The 17,066-nt window shown below is 35.6% G+C and overlaps 2 protein-coding genes and 1 long non-coding RNA gene across 6 annotated transcripts; 1 reads left to right on the top strand and 2 right to left on the bottom strand.

The window, feature by feature from the left end:
* Nucleotides 1–442: 442 nt before the first annotated feature.
* LOC122300525 (E3 ubiquitin-protein ligase RHF1A-like) lies at nt 443–6,505 on the top strand. 4 transcript variants are annotated; one of them, XM_043111251.1, is made up of 8 exons: nt 1,613–2,512; nt 3,928–3,974; nt 4,111–4,173; nt 4,265–4,376; nt 4,492–4,829; nt 5,219–5,326; nt 5,413–5,770; nt 6,253–6,505. In XM_043111251.1, the coding sequence occupies exons 1-8, from the start codon at nt 2,309–2,311 to the stop codon at nt 6,262–6,264; spliced, it is 1,242 nt and encodes a 413-aa protein (XP_042967185.1). In that variant the 5' UTR covers nt 1,613–2,308; the 3' UTR covers nt 6,265–6,505. The 4 variants fall into 4 exon arrangements, with proteins under 4 accessions (XP_042967186.1, XP_042967184.1, XP_042967185.1 ...); XM_043111252.1 differs by lacking the exons at nt 1,613–2,512; nt 6,253–6,505 and adding an exon at nt 443–830 and having other exon boundaries at nt 5,413–5,918; XM_043111250.1 differs by lacking the exon at nt 6,253–6,505 and having other exon boundaries at nt 1,611–2,512; nt 5,413–5,918.
* A 1,033-nt stretch (nt 6,506–7,538) lies between these two features.
* Nucleotides 7,539–10,664, bottom strand: LOC122300526 (peroxiredoxin-2F, mitochondrial-like). The gene is made up of 5 exons (XM_043111254.1): nt 10,303–10,664; nt 10,075–10,104; nt 8,877–9,035; nt 8,224–8,318; nt 7,539–7,929 (listed from the first exon to the last, which is right to left on the bottom strand). The coding sequence occupies exons 1-5, from the start codon at nt 10,522–10,524 to the stop codon at nt 7,824–7,826; spliced, it is 612 nt and encodes a 203-aa protein (XP_042967188.1). The 5' UTR covers nt 10,525–10,664; the 3' UTR covers nt 7,539–7,823.
* Nucleotides 10,665–13,221: 2,557 nt separating this feature from the next.
* Nucleotides 13,222–14,776, bottom strand: LOC122300524. Its single transcript, XR_006240037.1, has 2 exons — nt 14,501–14,776; nt 13,222–14,333 (listed from the first exon to the last, which is right to left on the bottom strand). It is a non-coding gene; the product is annotated as an uncharacterized LOC122300524 (long non-coding RNA).
* Between the last annotated feature and the right edge of the window lie 2,290 nt (nt 14,777–17,066).

Below are 17,066 nucleotides of genomic sequence, written 5' to 3'. Positions count from 1 at the left end.
AATCAAATAGAGGTGCAACATTTACAAAGCAAATATCCAAACTCGTTACGTATATGGGAGATTAGTTAGTTTGGATGTTGGGTTGAGTTGAATAAAATATTATTAGAATATTAGTTTTAAATATTATGAATATATTAGGATTTGAAAAAGTTAAATTTTTTATTATATTTTATATAGAAATTTGAAATAATTATTGGAATTTGGAAAAAGTGTAACGAGAAATGAAATGAATTGTTAAGAATTTGATAAGACGAAGCTTTGAGGTTTGCCTTCTCTTCCTACTCCAATTTGGCAATTAGTGCAGTCAGTGTAATAGTGATCATAATAATGAGATTTCAGTTTTTTTTTTTCTTTAATGGGTCGCTAATTATTAATAAATAAATTAATAGTTGAGATTGATGGATAATGGATTCCATCAAAATCAACCGTGTGAATCGGGGTTTTCCGGCGTTTTCTGCCATTTTACTCTTCCCCTTCCACAATTATTTTCTTTGACCATTTACTCTCTCTCTCTCTCTCTCTCTCTCTCTCTCTCTCCCGCGTTTTCCTTTATAGGCTCATTTCTTCTTCTTCTTCTTCACGTCCTCCTACTTCCCCTTTTGTAAAAGGACCCAGCTCTGTCTTGTCCATTCTCTGCAATCCTTTACTCCTCCAATTCACTCACACCCCCACCCACAATGGCAAACGTCACTCCCTATTCTTCTTCTTCGTCGACGTCGGAGAATCCCGTGGTTTCAGCTGCATCCTCATCCTCTGGGGCCCCCGAAGACGTTTTCGAAGACGCCTGCAGTATATGCCTTGAGCCCTTCACTACCGTCGACCCGTCCAATGTATGATCCTCACACTACAATCACCATCAAAGTTACTGTTTTTGTTTTTGTTTTTTTTTTTGTTTTTTGTATTTTTTTTTTTTTAATTTAGGTGTCTTTAGCGTATTTGTTTGAGTTGAAAAGGGATCGTGGAGTCTGTTTGGCTTTGGAAGCACTTACATTTGCTTCTGACACTAAAAATCAGTTTTTTATTTTTTTATTTTTTTGTTTAATTTGTTTTTTTGTTGGTTTGGTTTGACGAACAATTCAGTCCGGAATCGGGATCAAAAACCAACCGGACTTGACCGAAACTTGTTTTGCCGATTTTGATAATTTGGGACAAAATGGGTTTGGGTGTCGGTCCGTTTTGGGATTGGTTTTTTCACGTAGGATCGACTTGACCGGATTGACCGAATTATAAATATATATTTTTAAATATTTTTTTATAAGTTATATATATTATTTTATATAATAGTAATATAAGTGAATTATATCATTTTTATACTATTGACAATATTAAATGTTAAATATATAATTATTAATTAACTAATATATAATTATCAATTTTGATAATTTTTAAGTAAAAAATGTGCAAATAAAATTAAATAGTTGTATTATTAAATATTATAAATATTGTAGTCTTTTTTTTATGAGAAATATTTTTTGCAGTCGGGAAATACAGTCGGCGTGCAGTTGTAGAGAAAAAAGTGAATTAATACGGGACCTACATAAAAAAAAATTATTTTTATAATCTTTTTTTATTCATGTAGGTTCCCCTGAATATAAAATAATTTTTTTATAATTTTTTTTTATTCATTCCGTACAGCTGACTGCACGCTGACTGTATCTAGCAAAGCCATTTTTTTATACTAATGGATTGAAAATATACATTGTGGACTTTTTTGTATACTTCAAAAATGATGTACTTTTTTATATAATTGAGCCTCCATTCAAAATTGGTCCAAACCGATATAAGCCGACTGGACTGATAATTAATGGTCCAGTCCAGTCCATTAGGGATGAGGGGTGACCGGTCCGGTCCAATCCGATTTACATTCTATGGATTGCTATAAAAGCGAGGAAAGTCACTTTAGAATTTCAAGCAAGTGCTATTGGATAAACTAATAGACTTGGACATGGGCTATTGGATAACAGCCTAACGGAGATTAGGGCTGTATAGGAACCGAAGAAACCGGCCAGAAACCGATCAGACCGGCTGTCGGAGCTAGGAACCGGCCAAAACGGGCAGAAAACCGGTCAGCCGGCGGTAGGATTTAAGTCAAACCAACGTCGGCTGGATCGAACGGATCGGTCCCGATTCGATCTGGGAAAAACTGTTGAATTGGCCGACGTCTTTTCCTTAATTTTTTTTTTTCATATATATAGGACCAAAACAGTGCGTTTAGATCCTGCAGTTTTAAGCAAACACTAATGAAACAGCGCCGTTTGGTAGGTTGATACCAAATGGCGTCATTTTGTCTAAGATTAGGCTTCTTTGAATGAATCCCCACCTTTCTTTGTTCTTCGACTCCACCGTCGTCACTCACCCCTACGTGCAAAGAGACTATCTCTCGACTCTCACCTTTGTGCTCTCTCTCACCATCGTCACAGACTCATGTCCTCCTCGACTCCTCCTCCTTGATGTCACTCGCCACTGCCAGCTACCATCTCCTCCACTCTCGCCGACGAATTTCACTTCTAACGTAAGCCTTCAAAATTTCAAATTTCACTTCTTCAGTTCCACACTCCCAGAGCCCTTCAATTCCCATCGTCATCCCCAATCTCCTTCAAGGGTTCATAATGCCACACGCAGACTCCCTCTCTTCTCCCGATTGTTTGCCTGAAATTTCAAATTTGTTGATCCAATTGTTTATTCTTGAATGTTGAGAAATTTGTTGAATTTTATTGTTGAATGTTGACAACCGATGGAATGTTGATGAACTGACGGCAACTGGCCGAAACTACGCCAGCCGGTTTTCCCACTCTTTATCGATCGGTTTCGGTCGGTATCCTCCCCTGAAAATCATGTCGGTTAGGTTTCAGTTTTGGACCGAAACCGAACCGTGGTGACCGGTTTTCACCCCTAACGGAGATATCATGTGTATTAATTTATGCTCCATTTCTTTTAATCGGTGTTGAGCTTCTGAATGCAACTTGGTAACAGTGGTCGTGATTATCACTCTTGAGGCTTAAAATCATATGATAAGTGGGATTATGTCATTATATATCAAAAAAAAAAAAAAAAGTGGGATTATGTCATTGAGATCAATCCTCTAATTTCTAGTTAGTAGTTACCCTGTTTAAGCTTTCTGGATCAGTTATATTTTGTTGTAATTTGGAGGTGATAAATAATCTAAATATGTGCTCGTATCTGTCTTAGTTTGGAGCTACTAATTTATGTATTAGGCTCCATTTGTGTATCCACGGAATGCAAATCATTGAAAATTTGGACAAAGGCACCTTTGTCCAATTCAAATTGGTTATTATTGTGAAATCTGGGAATATTTTCCATTTATCAGGAGAATTGATCCCTTGAAACTTAAATACTTTATTTATTTACTTTTTATACTGGAATATATTTGCTTTTTGTGGGGTTTACGGAAACAACCTACTGGAAAATTTGGGCTGATTTGGTTATACAAAACCAAACTATCTCATTTGGTCTCATATAATCATTATAACTTTTTCAACTTCCTACACAAAATATAATAAACAATTCAACTTTTTCAAATCCCAAAACAAAACTAATATTATAACAATATTTTATTCAACTTTCATAAAAACGTTTTATTTCATCTTATCTGAACTGTGTAACCAAACGAGATTGTTTTCTCATACATATTTCAGCACGGGTAAGAGGCCGAATTGGGACCTTGATTACAAACAATTGAAATTTGTTATTTCATCAATTAGATTTTGGTTTATTTGCTCTGGAAGATCAGTTCTCCTGTAATCAAATTGCCAAATAAGTGTTTCCTCTAAAATCTAAAGAATTCCAATAAAAAAAATTATCCAATCAAATTTAAAATCCAAAGAATTGCATTGTCTAGAAAGAGTGACACCTAGATTAAACTGTCAAATGGGATATTTAACTCCTTGGAACTTGTTTCTGTCTCAGATTACCAGTTGCAAACATGAATATCATCTTCATTGTATCCTTGAATGGTACCTTATCACTTTCTATTCCATTTTCTATATTTTCTTGGGAGATAAAGTACATTATTTAGCCCCCACCACCCATGCAGGCATGGACACGTGAATTCCATTGGTTCCTTTTTAATGAACGTTTTTATTCTTTTAGGTCTCAAAGGAGCAAAGAGTGCCCAATATGTTGCCAGTTACTTGTCTTAAGGGACTCTGCCAGGTATATATTTCCTTGTGAAACAAAATGTTTTCATGTAAAGATCCATGTTCTCCTCTGTTTTTGAAAACCAGGGTTCATTCTGCAATTGTAGCCAAGAGCTTCTAGCTGCAGTTGGTATTGACAGGCACTTAAGGTCAAGAAACAGTTATTCTGCTGCTCCCACATCTCTTCATAGTTTCAGTGAGGACTTTGATCTCGGGCATGTAAGTTATTGTATTCAATATGAATCGCTAGTATCAAGAATCCATATGCTTGATTAATGGTTGGCATGGTGAGAAAGGACTGCTTATTGATAAGAGGTGAAACTGAAATTTACAGGACATACCTAATTCAGATGTCTCTGATTTTGATGAGCGTATAATGCAGCATCTGACTGCTGCTACTAGTAGACCTCAATATGTTTGTAGAAGGGAAAGGCAGAGATATTCTGGGATTGGTCCTTCCCAAGTTCTTGCTTTCACCTCTCCCACGAATATGTCAAGGCAACCATATGCAGGTTCACCAGAAGATTGCCCAAATTTAAGTTACGGATCAACTAGGGGTCGATCAGCATCTTCGGACATACCTTCTGCTGACAACTTTGAACCTCCGGCATCTGTGGATGTTAATTTGGTCTCCAGTACTCCTCTCAACAGAGATATCCCTTTTAATCCCAGGTATGTGCCACTGGCTTCGAGTCTTAAAGGATTATTGCATGCTTCATGTTCATTAACCTTGCTTCTTGGGGCATCATCTGCTTTTTGTCTATCTTAGTTTTATAAGCCTTACAGTTGCAAATCAGAATACTTGGTTGGATGTCTCAAGCAGCTAATGAATATCGTCAGTTATCCCCACAATTCAGTGTCATATTTCATTGCCTGGAATGCACTACTTTCTCCAATCATATTTTGTCCTAAAAATATAGTCAACAGACTTGAGGCCATTTTACCTGGGATGCTAGATTTTTCTTTCACAGGAAAACATGAATAATTTCTTGCATCTGTGCTGCGTTTTACCTTTTTGGTAATTCTTCATGTATCTTACCACTGTTTGCGTCATCATTCAGCATTCTTTATTGCCAGCCACCATCTGATAGTCCAAGAAGACCAAGTGCATCTGAGATGTTCTCCTTTCCAGAGACACTCAAATCTAAACTGTCTGCTGCTTCATCCAGGTTGATATCTTGCCTTTTGGGTTTATTTTGTAAATGATGTTTCCTCGTTTCGTCACTTCTTTATGAGTGTGGACGTTTTGAAACAGATACAAGGAATCAATCTCAAAAAGTACCCGAGGCTTTAAGGAGAAGCTGCTTGCTCATAATAACTCAGTAAAGGAGCTAGGCAAAGGAGTTCAGCGTGAGATGAATGCAGGAATTGTTGGTCTTGCACGAATGATTGAACGCCTGGATCTTAATTCAAAGCAATCTGGATCATCTGTTCCTGTTTTCAGTTGTACTGGAGGCACTTCAAACCTCTCCTTCAAAGGGAAGGGTGTGGAAGGAAATGTTGATGCACGGTCACTTGACAGAATCTCTGGGCAAATTGCTTGTGATTTAAGTCCAAATGCAACCTATAACTCTGGTGCTACACATGTACAATCAGGAAATCCTCATCCAAAGGTTTTAAAATTTTACCTTTAGATGTTGCTCTCACACAACTCATGAAAACTTACCATATAATGTACCATCAGAAAACATAAGCAGGTGATGTTATAAGGAGACACTACTGGAGTTTCTGGATATAAAATCTGTATGTTGGAGCCTGAAACTATGTTACTTAAGCATGGACAAGGACAACTGTGCTGCTTTAAAATTTTTCAACAACATGCTGGTTCCCCAGGGACCAGCTCAGGTGGAAGGGCATGGAATTGGGGCTGGACGCCACAGAACTTAACATTACAAAAATATAGACAAAAAGTGGGGAAATCTAAAATAAGCAAAAGGGAAAGGGGGGGGGGGGACAGGTGTTAAAAATGCAATGGGCAGATTAAGTTCAGTGCATCCTAGTGCCCATTTGTGTGAAAGTTGAATAATACTCAATAGATAGGTACTCTATTTGAGACATGGCTAATCAAATTCTTATTTTATCTCATTCTTTGTAGAGTGGATATTGATGCTGGTACTGGCTCTTCAACTGAACTCTGTGTTATATGAGCTCACTGCAAGGCATATGGTGCAAGCGACGAAATGTGTTTGAACCAATCTGCTGGTTCGTTAGCGTCCTGCATTGCCTACCTATAGTCGATATACATGCGAAGTGGAAACTTTTATTGATCGGACCATATGTTGTCCTGCCCTATAGTGTTCTCCTTTCTTCTTAAGTAAGTTTTAAAGAGACAGCAGAATTCAGATTTATTATCTATCTCCCATTTGCGACTTTTTTTTTTTTTTTTTTTTTTAATGCGTTCTTTCATGTGGAAGCAGTGAGTCATTTGAAAAGCAGTGAATGAATAACTTTGACTCTTTTCTACAAAGCAGTCCTCGTCTCCTTAGAACTTGAAAACGTTAATATGCTTAGGAACCTATCTAAAATTTTACAATAAAGAAATAGATAATGATAACGAGGCGTGCTACACTATGTAGGGAAGCATGGAGTTTTTTAAGGTATCTTAAATAGAGAGAAGGGAATGGGGGCAAATTAACCGTTGAGAGTGCTCCTTGTTTTTATATATGAACAATATATATATGACAGACTATTTGTTAGGCATATCGTGAATGGATAAAAATGATTCAAATTCTCTATCTGGATCAGCTGATCCGACTTTGAGCAGGGAATGGTACCCCATATATATATATATATATATGTATGTATGTGTGTGAGTGTGTCTGTCTTACAATATTGAATGTTATGTTTATGAGATTTTCGGATTTTTTGAATTCCATATTAACATTAAATCTTTGTATCTTAGTAGTCTATACTTCTTGCGTACTACGACTATGCTTACTTTTCTCATTTATGAAGTTCTTATTTACTGATAAAAAAAGGTAATGGCAGCCATTAAACTACATGGGTACCTTAGATTCAAATCTTTGTCCGATTCACAAGTCCCACTTTTTGAGATGCCATGCATCATGAAAATAAAACAAAACAAATGGGTAAAATACCTGCAAATCTATGATGGCTGTTAAACCTTTAAAACCTCAAGTTATTACATTTCTAAACGAGAGAATTCCGACGGTCTTAGCAGGTGTAGTGGGTGTGTGGGACTAATATAGAAAGCTACCAAACCTTCATGCGGTTAAATGAGCTCCTGAGACTTCGGAAGCAGGCATGAGGGTACAACTACTGGGACACTTCTTGAATTAAACACAACTGCTGGGACATCTCAGAACATGTACTGAGACTTCAAAGGCACTCTTGACTGGAACGCAACTAGAACCACCAACATCATTGCAAACCAAATGTATAGATCAAACCAAAGTCACAACAAGAATCAGTTACATGCTGCAGGCTTAAAATGCAGTTCTCTTAACTGGTAAACTTATTTGATTTTTGCAGAGAAAAACTAAGAAAAATGTAGGTGAACCCACTTTAGATCCTATAGACAAGAACAAAAGAGAGCAGATAATGCATCCAAGATAACTCTGGAATTAACATATGTAACACCAGAGATGCATATGAGTTAAACAGGTCCTCCTGCTGTGCTGCTGAAGTACCAGAAATAACTCAGCTTCATATCTGCTTCAAGATGTGCTCCGCACCAGAAACTTTGAAGTCAGATGGATTTTCCTCAATGTTGAGAACCTTCACCTTCCCATCAACCACAAATGCGGACCATCTACACCAGAGCAGCAACATCTTAAAATTTTGAAAAACACCAGCAGCTAGCTATTCTTGCCTAAGTTGAATGGTATTTAGTGACTAACAAAGAAAAAACCAATTTCACATATATGATTTTTTTTATTGGTAAATAATAACTTTATTGGTTAATTTTATATGTATGATAAAAGCCCCAATGTTCAATTGATTCAACTAGGTCCAGCCCATTTTCCAAAGGTCAACTTGAATGTCACCTTAGATCTCTAAGTCCATTCAAGTTTCCAACAAGAAGAAAATCATACACGGATTATACCTGTGAGAGCGGGGTCCAAGCAAAGCAGCAGATAGATCTTTTTCCAATCCCAAGGTCTTATGGAAGCTTCCATCAAAGTCCCCATAAAATTCAATCTATCAAAATAAAACATTTAAGAAAAATAAGTTATGTTGCTTTAAAGTGTAAGAGCACAGCTAATTATTATTGGATTGAAAAAAAAAATACATAAACCACAATACTGCTATTTTTACAGTGTAGCACCACCTGTATTATTCTATTAATTAGACTGCTGAACTCGGAATATGAAAAAACTTCACGTGTTCTTATCAGTTAAACTCAGGCAGTATTAGTAAGTTGATAGCACTGCTTAGCAAAAGGGGTCTACATCAACTACAAATAGAAACGAGCTTAGGAGAATTTATAATTCCTAAGCCATGTGGCCAGTATCTGAAGCATAAGTATACTTGAGAACCACAGATCAACACATACACCAGTTGATTTCATCCTCACCTCATGAAAGAAATCGATAAGAAAGCTGGAGATAAGGAACTTAACTACATAGTGCACTTCAAATTCTAGTTCAAAAATAAAAGAAAGAGGAAAATAAAAATACTCAGCAGAAACAAGCAATTTGAAACATTAAAGTGGATCATTTTGAATGCAAGGGGATAAGAATTGAGGGGTAAACTTACAGCATCTTTCGCTTCAAGTTTTTCTGCCCAGGCATTCAACACATATGGATCATTAACAGCCACACAAATTACAGAATCAACCTTTTCATCCCTGAATTTACCAATGTTATTCTTGTAACTAGGCACATGCTGCTGGGAACAAACTCCTGTGTATGCACCCTGTAATATGGTAATTCAGACCATATATCCATCTAATCAAAGAACCAAAGTAGAATATATAGCAGATATTGAAGCGGGTTCATCTGTGTCCTGGACAAAACAAAATTAACAATATTGTAAAGTAAATTCCCAAATTCTTTCGCACAATTCCATACCATCAGAATCTAAAATTAGCCATTGCTGCCTCCCAAGAAATTCTCAGACTCCAAGGCACACATAGTTGGTTTTTTCACAAAAACCAAGAGTCATTCCACCAACGAGGTAAAAATTAATAGTCACTTCGAAAAATTTTCAAAAACAATACAAAGAAATCGCTTGAATCAAGAGAACTGCTTTTGATTTGCCTTTCTATGAAATTTAAGCTTCGGTATAATAACATTGCTTTGTGATGATTGCAAAACTGGTTTTGATCACCTCACCCTTTATAAATGACTTTGGCCATCAAATAGCTTCCTGATTAAAGTTCTAAATGACAAACTTCTGTGGTACAAAGTTGCAGAGGTTTAAAGTTAAAAGTGTATATATATAATTTCATTCAAGAAAAAATTCTGATTCTAATGACTGTCATTGTTATTTTATATAAGATACCACACCAAGAGGCTTTGTTATCTCTGTCTCATCAAACCATATCCTACACACAATGTTAAGCTTCAGCTTTCTGAATAAAGTTCCTGCAATCCTCAAGATCAAGTATACCGAACTACACCTATCACAACAACAGACAAGGAATATGAATGTGTGTGAACGCTCTACGTACCAGACTACTCGCCCTTTGTTTATATAAGAATCTTCTGTGATGTGACTCTTACACACCTCTGTCACAGTTATTAATTTCCTTTTATAATATATACTCTTATCAAAACGTAGTAAACTAACTCCTACCAAAATTTATGTCATCCTTTGCGCGCATTGTTTTAAAAGCAAAACTGGCTTAATTGGTGCTGGAAAAAAAATCATCAAAAGGAGGAATCTCCAATTAAAAAAATATATATTATATACAAATTGAGAGTATCCATTAAAAAAATAGGGAGGAACTTACAGGGAGCCCAAAGATGACCACTCTTCTATCCTGAAAGATCATGATAGAGAGACTCATAAGTAAAATAAAACATTAAATGAATTTAGCTCTCGAAATTGTAAATGTAATAAAAAATAATAATATTTTAATATTTGGGGGTAATAAAATAGAAATCACTCTATAGTTCTGCAAAATAAAATAGGACGACATGAAAAAAAAAAATATAAGCGGATAATTTTAACAACAAACCCTGAAAATGTCTTTGAGAGGAGTAGTGGAGAACTTGGAGGCCACGCCGTCGTCCCAGCTCCGAGCCTTCTGCAGAGAAACATCCGGTGCAGCCGCGACTATGTCAGTCCCAGCCTCCACCTTCGCTGCGAAGGCCCTAAACGGCGTCACTCCGATTCGGAGACTTCCCGCCATTGACTTCATGGCGGAGCAGCTTGTCCGCTTCAGAATTGTGGACGCCATGGGGATTGGATTGAGAGGGACAACTCGGTTGTTCACAGAATTACCTTGACTCTCTCAGTATAGTTGGAAAGTTGAAACTTGGAAGATGTTCAGGAGCAGCGTGCGACGATGGCAACGAACCAACGATGGTGTTTTTATGGGAAATGGTCGTAAGGGCCTGTTCCCCCAGCTGGTCTGAGAGCCGGATCTACATGAGATGGGCCTGCAGGCCTTTCCCATTGGGCTTGCAATTGTGAGGTTGTTGACTACTGGGCTGACTAATTTTGTTATAAATTCATATATGTAACAATAGATAATAAATTAACATGAATAATAGCATCTCTCTCTCTCTCTCTCTCTCTCTCTCTCTCTCTCTCTCTCTCTCTCTCTCTCTCTCTCTCCCCTTCCTTCCTTTAGCAGTTTATGAATGCAAGATTGAACCTTTAGCAAGGTGAACTTTTTATGAATATTCTTTAAAAGAAATTCAAGCATTCATGACATATTTAAAATAAGAAAAATGTTGAATACAATCGCCCAATATAACTGTTGGGGGAGTCGGTTACCAACGTGGAAAAATAAAAACAGTGCATTTCATCATGCATGAATCATTCCATGACTATGACCTCCCTCCCTTCATCTTCCCACAGACAAACACAAGTTCTTTGAAGCCTCCCTCCCATAGCCATTCTCTCGACCTTGAACACAACCAATGAGATTTCTGACTTCTTTTTAAAATGAAATTGTTTACTGCAAAAGTTCGGTCTCAATCGCATACATTTCAAACTTTAGGTCTATTAATAAAGTTCCTTTACTTCATCACCTTTGATACATTCAAAGCAACACCAACAAAAATAAATAAATAAATAAATCAATGAACATTCCTGTAAGACCTAGAACTTTAGTGAGAGATCAACAATGCTTGGTCTTAAAGAAGAGGAAAAAAAATGTGAAGAATGTTCACTGTGTCATATTATTGGAAGTAGACCTTTAATGGCTATTAGAGAAATTCCAGCTTTAGCATCCTTCATGGGCAGGATCCCTCAATTCAAATTCAACACCAATATTATAGGATATCCATTAAAATAAACAAACAAAATATCCTCCACCACAGACACAATATCCCGAACCGGTTACATTTCTAAATTGGTACTTCTAGTTTTACCGATTCCGATCCGATTCGGTTTAATTTTTCAACTTTAATCAAGTGTCAATGTAATTATATATATTATATAAAAAAAAATTCTATATATATATTTAAGATTAAAATTTTATATTATAAATTATAATATAAAATTATTTCATATATAATTATATATAGTATATATAAAATATTCATATATAGATACATATATAAAATATTTTATATAATATTAAAAAATAATAAATTTTTATATATATTTTATAAACCGGTCTAGTCCTGAAAAGCCAAGAATGAAACTGATTCGGATTTGTTTTTAAAATATAGGAACCGATCTTGGGCAAGACCAATTCAAAACTAGGCCAATTGGTCCGGTCCAATTAGGGGCAGTTTTCCTGCTTAAACTTTCTCCCTTGAGTTAATGAGCCCAAAACACAAATTTTATAACTAAAAAATTGGATTTTTATAAGGGAAAGATCTCACATACTCCCAAAACGCATTTCCATTAGATTCTTTGGATAGAACCCATGAAAACAAAATGAAAATAAGAAATTCTAAGACCCTAGAACACCCAGTCTCAAGCTCAAAGACAAAAAAAGCAAATCAACAAAGAAAACACCTTGAAGTTCTATACAAATCCACAAACTGAGGCAAAGAAGAAGCATGGAGCAGAAGAAATAGATTCAAAAAATACAAAACTATCCCAGACAAGATAATCAAAGAAAGTTATATCCCGGTTCAGCTGCCTCTTCAATTTTCTCAAGAAAAAATATACGAAAAGAAAGAGATGAGGCAATAAAAAAAAAAAATTGAAAAAAAAAAGCCCAAAAGGTAGAATAGGAAGAAAAAAGAGATAGAGAAAGAAAGAGATCTTAAAAGCGAAAGCGAAAAAAATATTCAACATGTGGAGGGGCTCACTCAGCTATGGAAGACGAAGACGAAGACGAATGAAGCTCAAAATTTTTTAGATGAACACCCATGAACGATTTTTCAGACGAAGCACACAAATGAACCGATGTGTTTCCTTTCCTCTTTCAGTTCTTCTGATTTTTGTTTTCTTTCTAATTTTGTCTTCTTCTTCTTTTTCTTCTTCTTTTTTTTTTTTTAATTCAGCTGACATGGCCTGCATGCTTACCCTGCAGTTGCACATCCCGACTGTATGTAGAATAATTGTTAAAATAATCTTATTGCAATGCTATCCTAAAGGCTCAATAGTTGTAGATCGAAAGCAACTAAAGTGGGACATAAAACAGAATTTATTTTCATTTTCAATGATGAAGAAATAGAAAAGATAAATATTTTTATCACAAAAATATTATACAAAAGTAAACTCACAAATTGAAGTGATTTAATACGATACGTTAAATTATAAAATTATTTTTACTGTAAAATAAATTTAATAAATTATATGAAACCATTTCATTTTGTAAGTTTGTATGTTTACTTTTATGATAATTTCTGTGTTTCTACTTTCTACCACTTTTTAACAAAAAATACTGTTCAAAGCAAAAAACAGAGCGAAATGATTCGGCCAAAAGATAATTGCGGCTACAAAAAGTTTAAAATCTGCCGCAAAATGAGAACAAAAAGATCATGAATGTTATAAACTAATTTGTATTATATGATCACATTTAGCCGTCGTAGTTAATCAAGTCATAGTTATCAATTAAAATTTTTGTACCCCTATATATATGGGTATTTCTAAGTTCAAATATACGGATCAATATGAAAACCTCATCTCTCTCATTCTCTATCTCTTTGTCTTTGAAACTCTCTCTATTTTTATTGATCCACAACACGTTATGCGAGGAAAAAAAATCTTCGCCGCCTGGTTCTTGATTTTCTCTTTCATCTATCTCTTTCTCCCTTGGGATCCTCCGATCTCCATCCCACAGCTGGTCAACACCACATCGCATTCTCCCTCTCTCGCTCGCTATTCTCTACTAATTCTCTCCCCAGACGGACAGAGAGAGACACTAGAGGCCATGGGTTGTTGTCCCATTTAAAGGTTTGGTCCCGAGCTGTCCCCATTTAAAGGAATTCCTCAATGGGAAAGGGAGGCAGCTGTGTTCCAAGCAAGAAGAAAGTACCTTCAGCCATTGCTATTGCCGATGCCTAGAGTGGCTCGAGGAACGCGCCGATCTCGATCAAGGACGAACCCCATGGCACTGAGCCAAACGCCGACTAACACCAAGCTTTGGTTTACAAACTCAAAAACTAATACCAAAAACAAAAAACTAAAACCACAGAGATCATGGGTTGTTGCTAGTCCTCGTTTTTAACAGAGACCCACCCAGAGAAGGAGCAGCATCAAGTCACGGTCCCGAACAAACAACTTCCAGCTAACAGAATAAATTCTGGTTTCCCATTTCTTTGTTTTTATGTCTGACCCAAGCTTGAAAGAGAAGAGAAGAGTAGAGTAGGGATATCACCTCCAACCCATGGCCAATCTCGGTCCCGAGTACCCGTACTCCCCGATCCTAGTCGATCTCTTCGTTTCCAAGAAACATCGTGGCCTTTCCCGTGGCGACCTCGGGTTCACCGATGCCTCCGGTCACATCATTTTCAGGGGCTATGCGTGTTCAAGAATACAACAAGAAAAAGAATACCCTGCTCGACTTTGCAAGGGTTTTGAAGGCCAAAGAACAGTTGTTGAAGATCCTAGGGGCTACTTCCTAGCCTCTCAGATCCGCTTCAGTTGAACAAGAAACATATTTATTTTCCAATGAAAATACCATGAACTACTTCACAACATACCCATTAATTAGCAAGTGCATACTGAAAAGCAAATGAAAAGAAGGAGCATAGACTTCAATTCGGGCTCATGAACCCGAGGACAGTCATTGTGATCACGATGACCTATGTACGGACGTTCCAGGCACTGCATTTGACAGGCGTGATGCACTCGCTCATGCTAGTTCCGTACGATCTCGTCTGGATCGTGATTGAGGCCGTCGAGTCCCAGCACAGGTCTTCTTCTTCATGAGCTTGTAGATGAGAATAGAGATTCCGATAGAGTGATGGCTGTGAAAGGTAGGTGGGTGGGAAAAAAAAAAAATGGTCGCCTGCCTTCCAAAGCAATCCAGACCCACCTCGGGCTATTGGATCTCTTTTTCTAAATTGGTTGGCTCTGACTTGACCCTCCTAAGCCTCTTTGAAACTAACTCAGCTGGAATGCCAATTTTGCACGATTCTTATTTATTGTAAAGTTAGAAATGGCAAGTGGCAGCTCGATATTAATTAAAAAATAAAGTAAAAAAAATAAAATAAAATATCGACGTACACATCCTCCAGCTTCAGCGCATGACAGGTTGCTTCGATCCTACTAAGGAGTTCCACTTATACTTCATATTTTGGAACCAGCGCCAAGTTATCACGAAAGTTCTGATGATTCTGAAACTAGTGGTCTTCTATTTCAAGTAAGTTTTTCAATATATTATTTACAATTTTCAATGTGAGTATTAAAGATTATATTCATTTTTATTACTTGATAAAATTTTATCTTTATTCACATTGTTTACATATCAGTTATATCTATGATGAATTAAAATTTAGATAATTTACATTTCAATTATATCTATGGTAAATTTTTATTCACATAGTTTATATATAAATTCTATTTACTTTTTATACTTATTATGAATTATTGATGTTAAGTTTCATATTAAAATAGAAATTGAGCATCTCCGAATGATCGCTTTAAATCAATAATTTTATTGAGTATCTCATAGTTTAAATGAGTGATACGTGTACCAAAAACTCATTATGATTAATACACCTGAAATTGTAAAATTGAAATTGAGTAGAGAAAAGCTACTAAAGAATATATGTTTAAATTGAATGCCTCGAATGTACTCCTGAAGTAGCAATATCGAGTGTGTTCCTGAAGTAGCAATATCAAATGTAAAAGTTTACAATATATTCTAAATTCATATCTGGTCTATTAGTAGCTAAGCAAAATAATGAGTTTTTGTTATGAAATCATTAGTCACGTCCTAATAGTTCCCTATCATTCCCTGAAATAAATGATATTGGATTTATATCATTTTATTCCCTGAAGTGAAGAGAATGATGCAATTTATTCAAATAAACTAAGAGATTGGACGTGGTAATGAATATTTTTATAATACTTTTATGATTTCGGGCCAGAAGCTCGTATTGGAAAAACTATCAGCTTTCTCTTTGAGATGATATTATACAATTATTGAATCAAATATTATGATGCATTAAAAGGTATATGATTCAAAATATTTGTATCTTTTTCATGATTATCACAATCATCCAAAATCAATTACGACAAGTCAAATAATTTTCATATGGACGTCCATAAAAGAACAAGAAAATTCTTTTACTATAAAGACTTACCACCAGGAGTGGAAAGAAAAATTTGCTAGAAGTAAATAAAATGAAATAATTCGACGTTATCTTGATTATTATAGGTAAACTGGAAGTTCAAATGATAATTAATTTATGAGTGTAATAAGATAAAAATGTCACATATTTTAACTACTAAAATCCTAGCGAGGATTGAAGTCCTCGTAGGACAATTAAGAAATTTAGCAGTCTAATTAACATAAGACATGTCTAAAAACGTGTGAGACTTATTGATACAAAAGCTAAAATATTCCGAAAGAGAAAAGCGCAAAGAAAAGAAACTGGTGCTCCTGAAAAGGCTGTACCCACAAAACAAGTAATAAAGTCCATCCAAATTTTCTGTATAAAATTCTCCCATATAAACTCTTGAAGAGTATAAATCTCCTGAAGAGTGCATCCTGAAAAGATTTTTCATAAAATGTCTTCCCTTAAAAAGGGACAGGTACCTGAAAATAATGAAATCTTAATACATTTCATGAATATTGGAGAAATTCTGGATAGAAGTAAAACCGTTGTTGACAACGTATTTTCATATAAGATGACAATTGATATTATCAGAAGTAATGAAGAAAGTGAATAAAAAACCGTCGAAAAATACCGACGTAAAAATATTGGCCAAATTTGAAAGAAACAATTCCTGCAGAATTAATATCACTAGTAAAATATGATGCATATGGACTCGTAGTCCAAACACCTAAAGATGTGATGCTTGTTGAATATCAGTAGGTATTTATATAAAGGAAATGAAAATGTGATATATAAATCACAAGTCAATTTCTCGCAGACAATTCCTGCAGAATTGATATCACTAGTAAAATGTGATATATATGGACTAGTAGTCCAAACACCTAGATGGGTGATGATTATTGAATATCAGTGGATATTTATATAAATAATATAAAATGTCTGAAGCTTTTAATCTGAAAATGTGATATATAAATCACAAGTCGGTTTCTCGCAGAAACAATATTGATATGCTTTTAAAGTGGTTGAAATTATATTGAGATTTTTATTAGTTTGAAAGTTACCGAGAGTTTGGATATACGTGATT

Source organism: Carya illinoinensis, chromosome 2 (genome assembly GCF_018687715.1).
Source record: "Carya illinoinensis cultivar Pawnee chromosome 2, C.illinoinensisPawnee_v1, whole genome shotgun sequence".
NCBI lineage: Eukaryota > Viridiplantae > Streptophyta > Magnoliopsida > Fagales > Juglandaceae > Carya > Carya illinoinensis.
The sequence above is the reverse complement of the archived record's forward strand: the minus strand, read 5'-3'. Positions and strand labels throughout refer to the sequence as shown.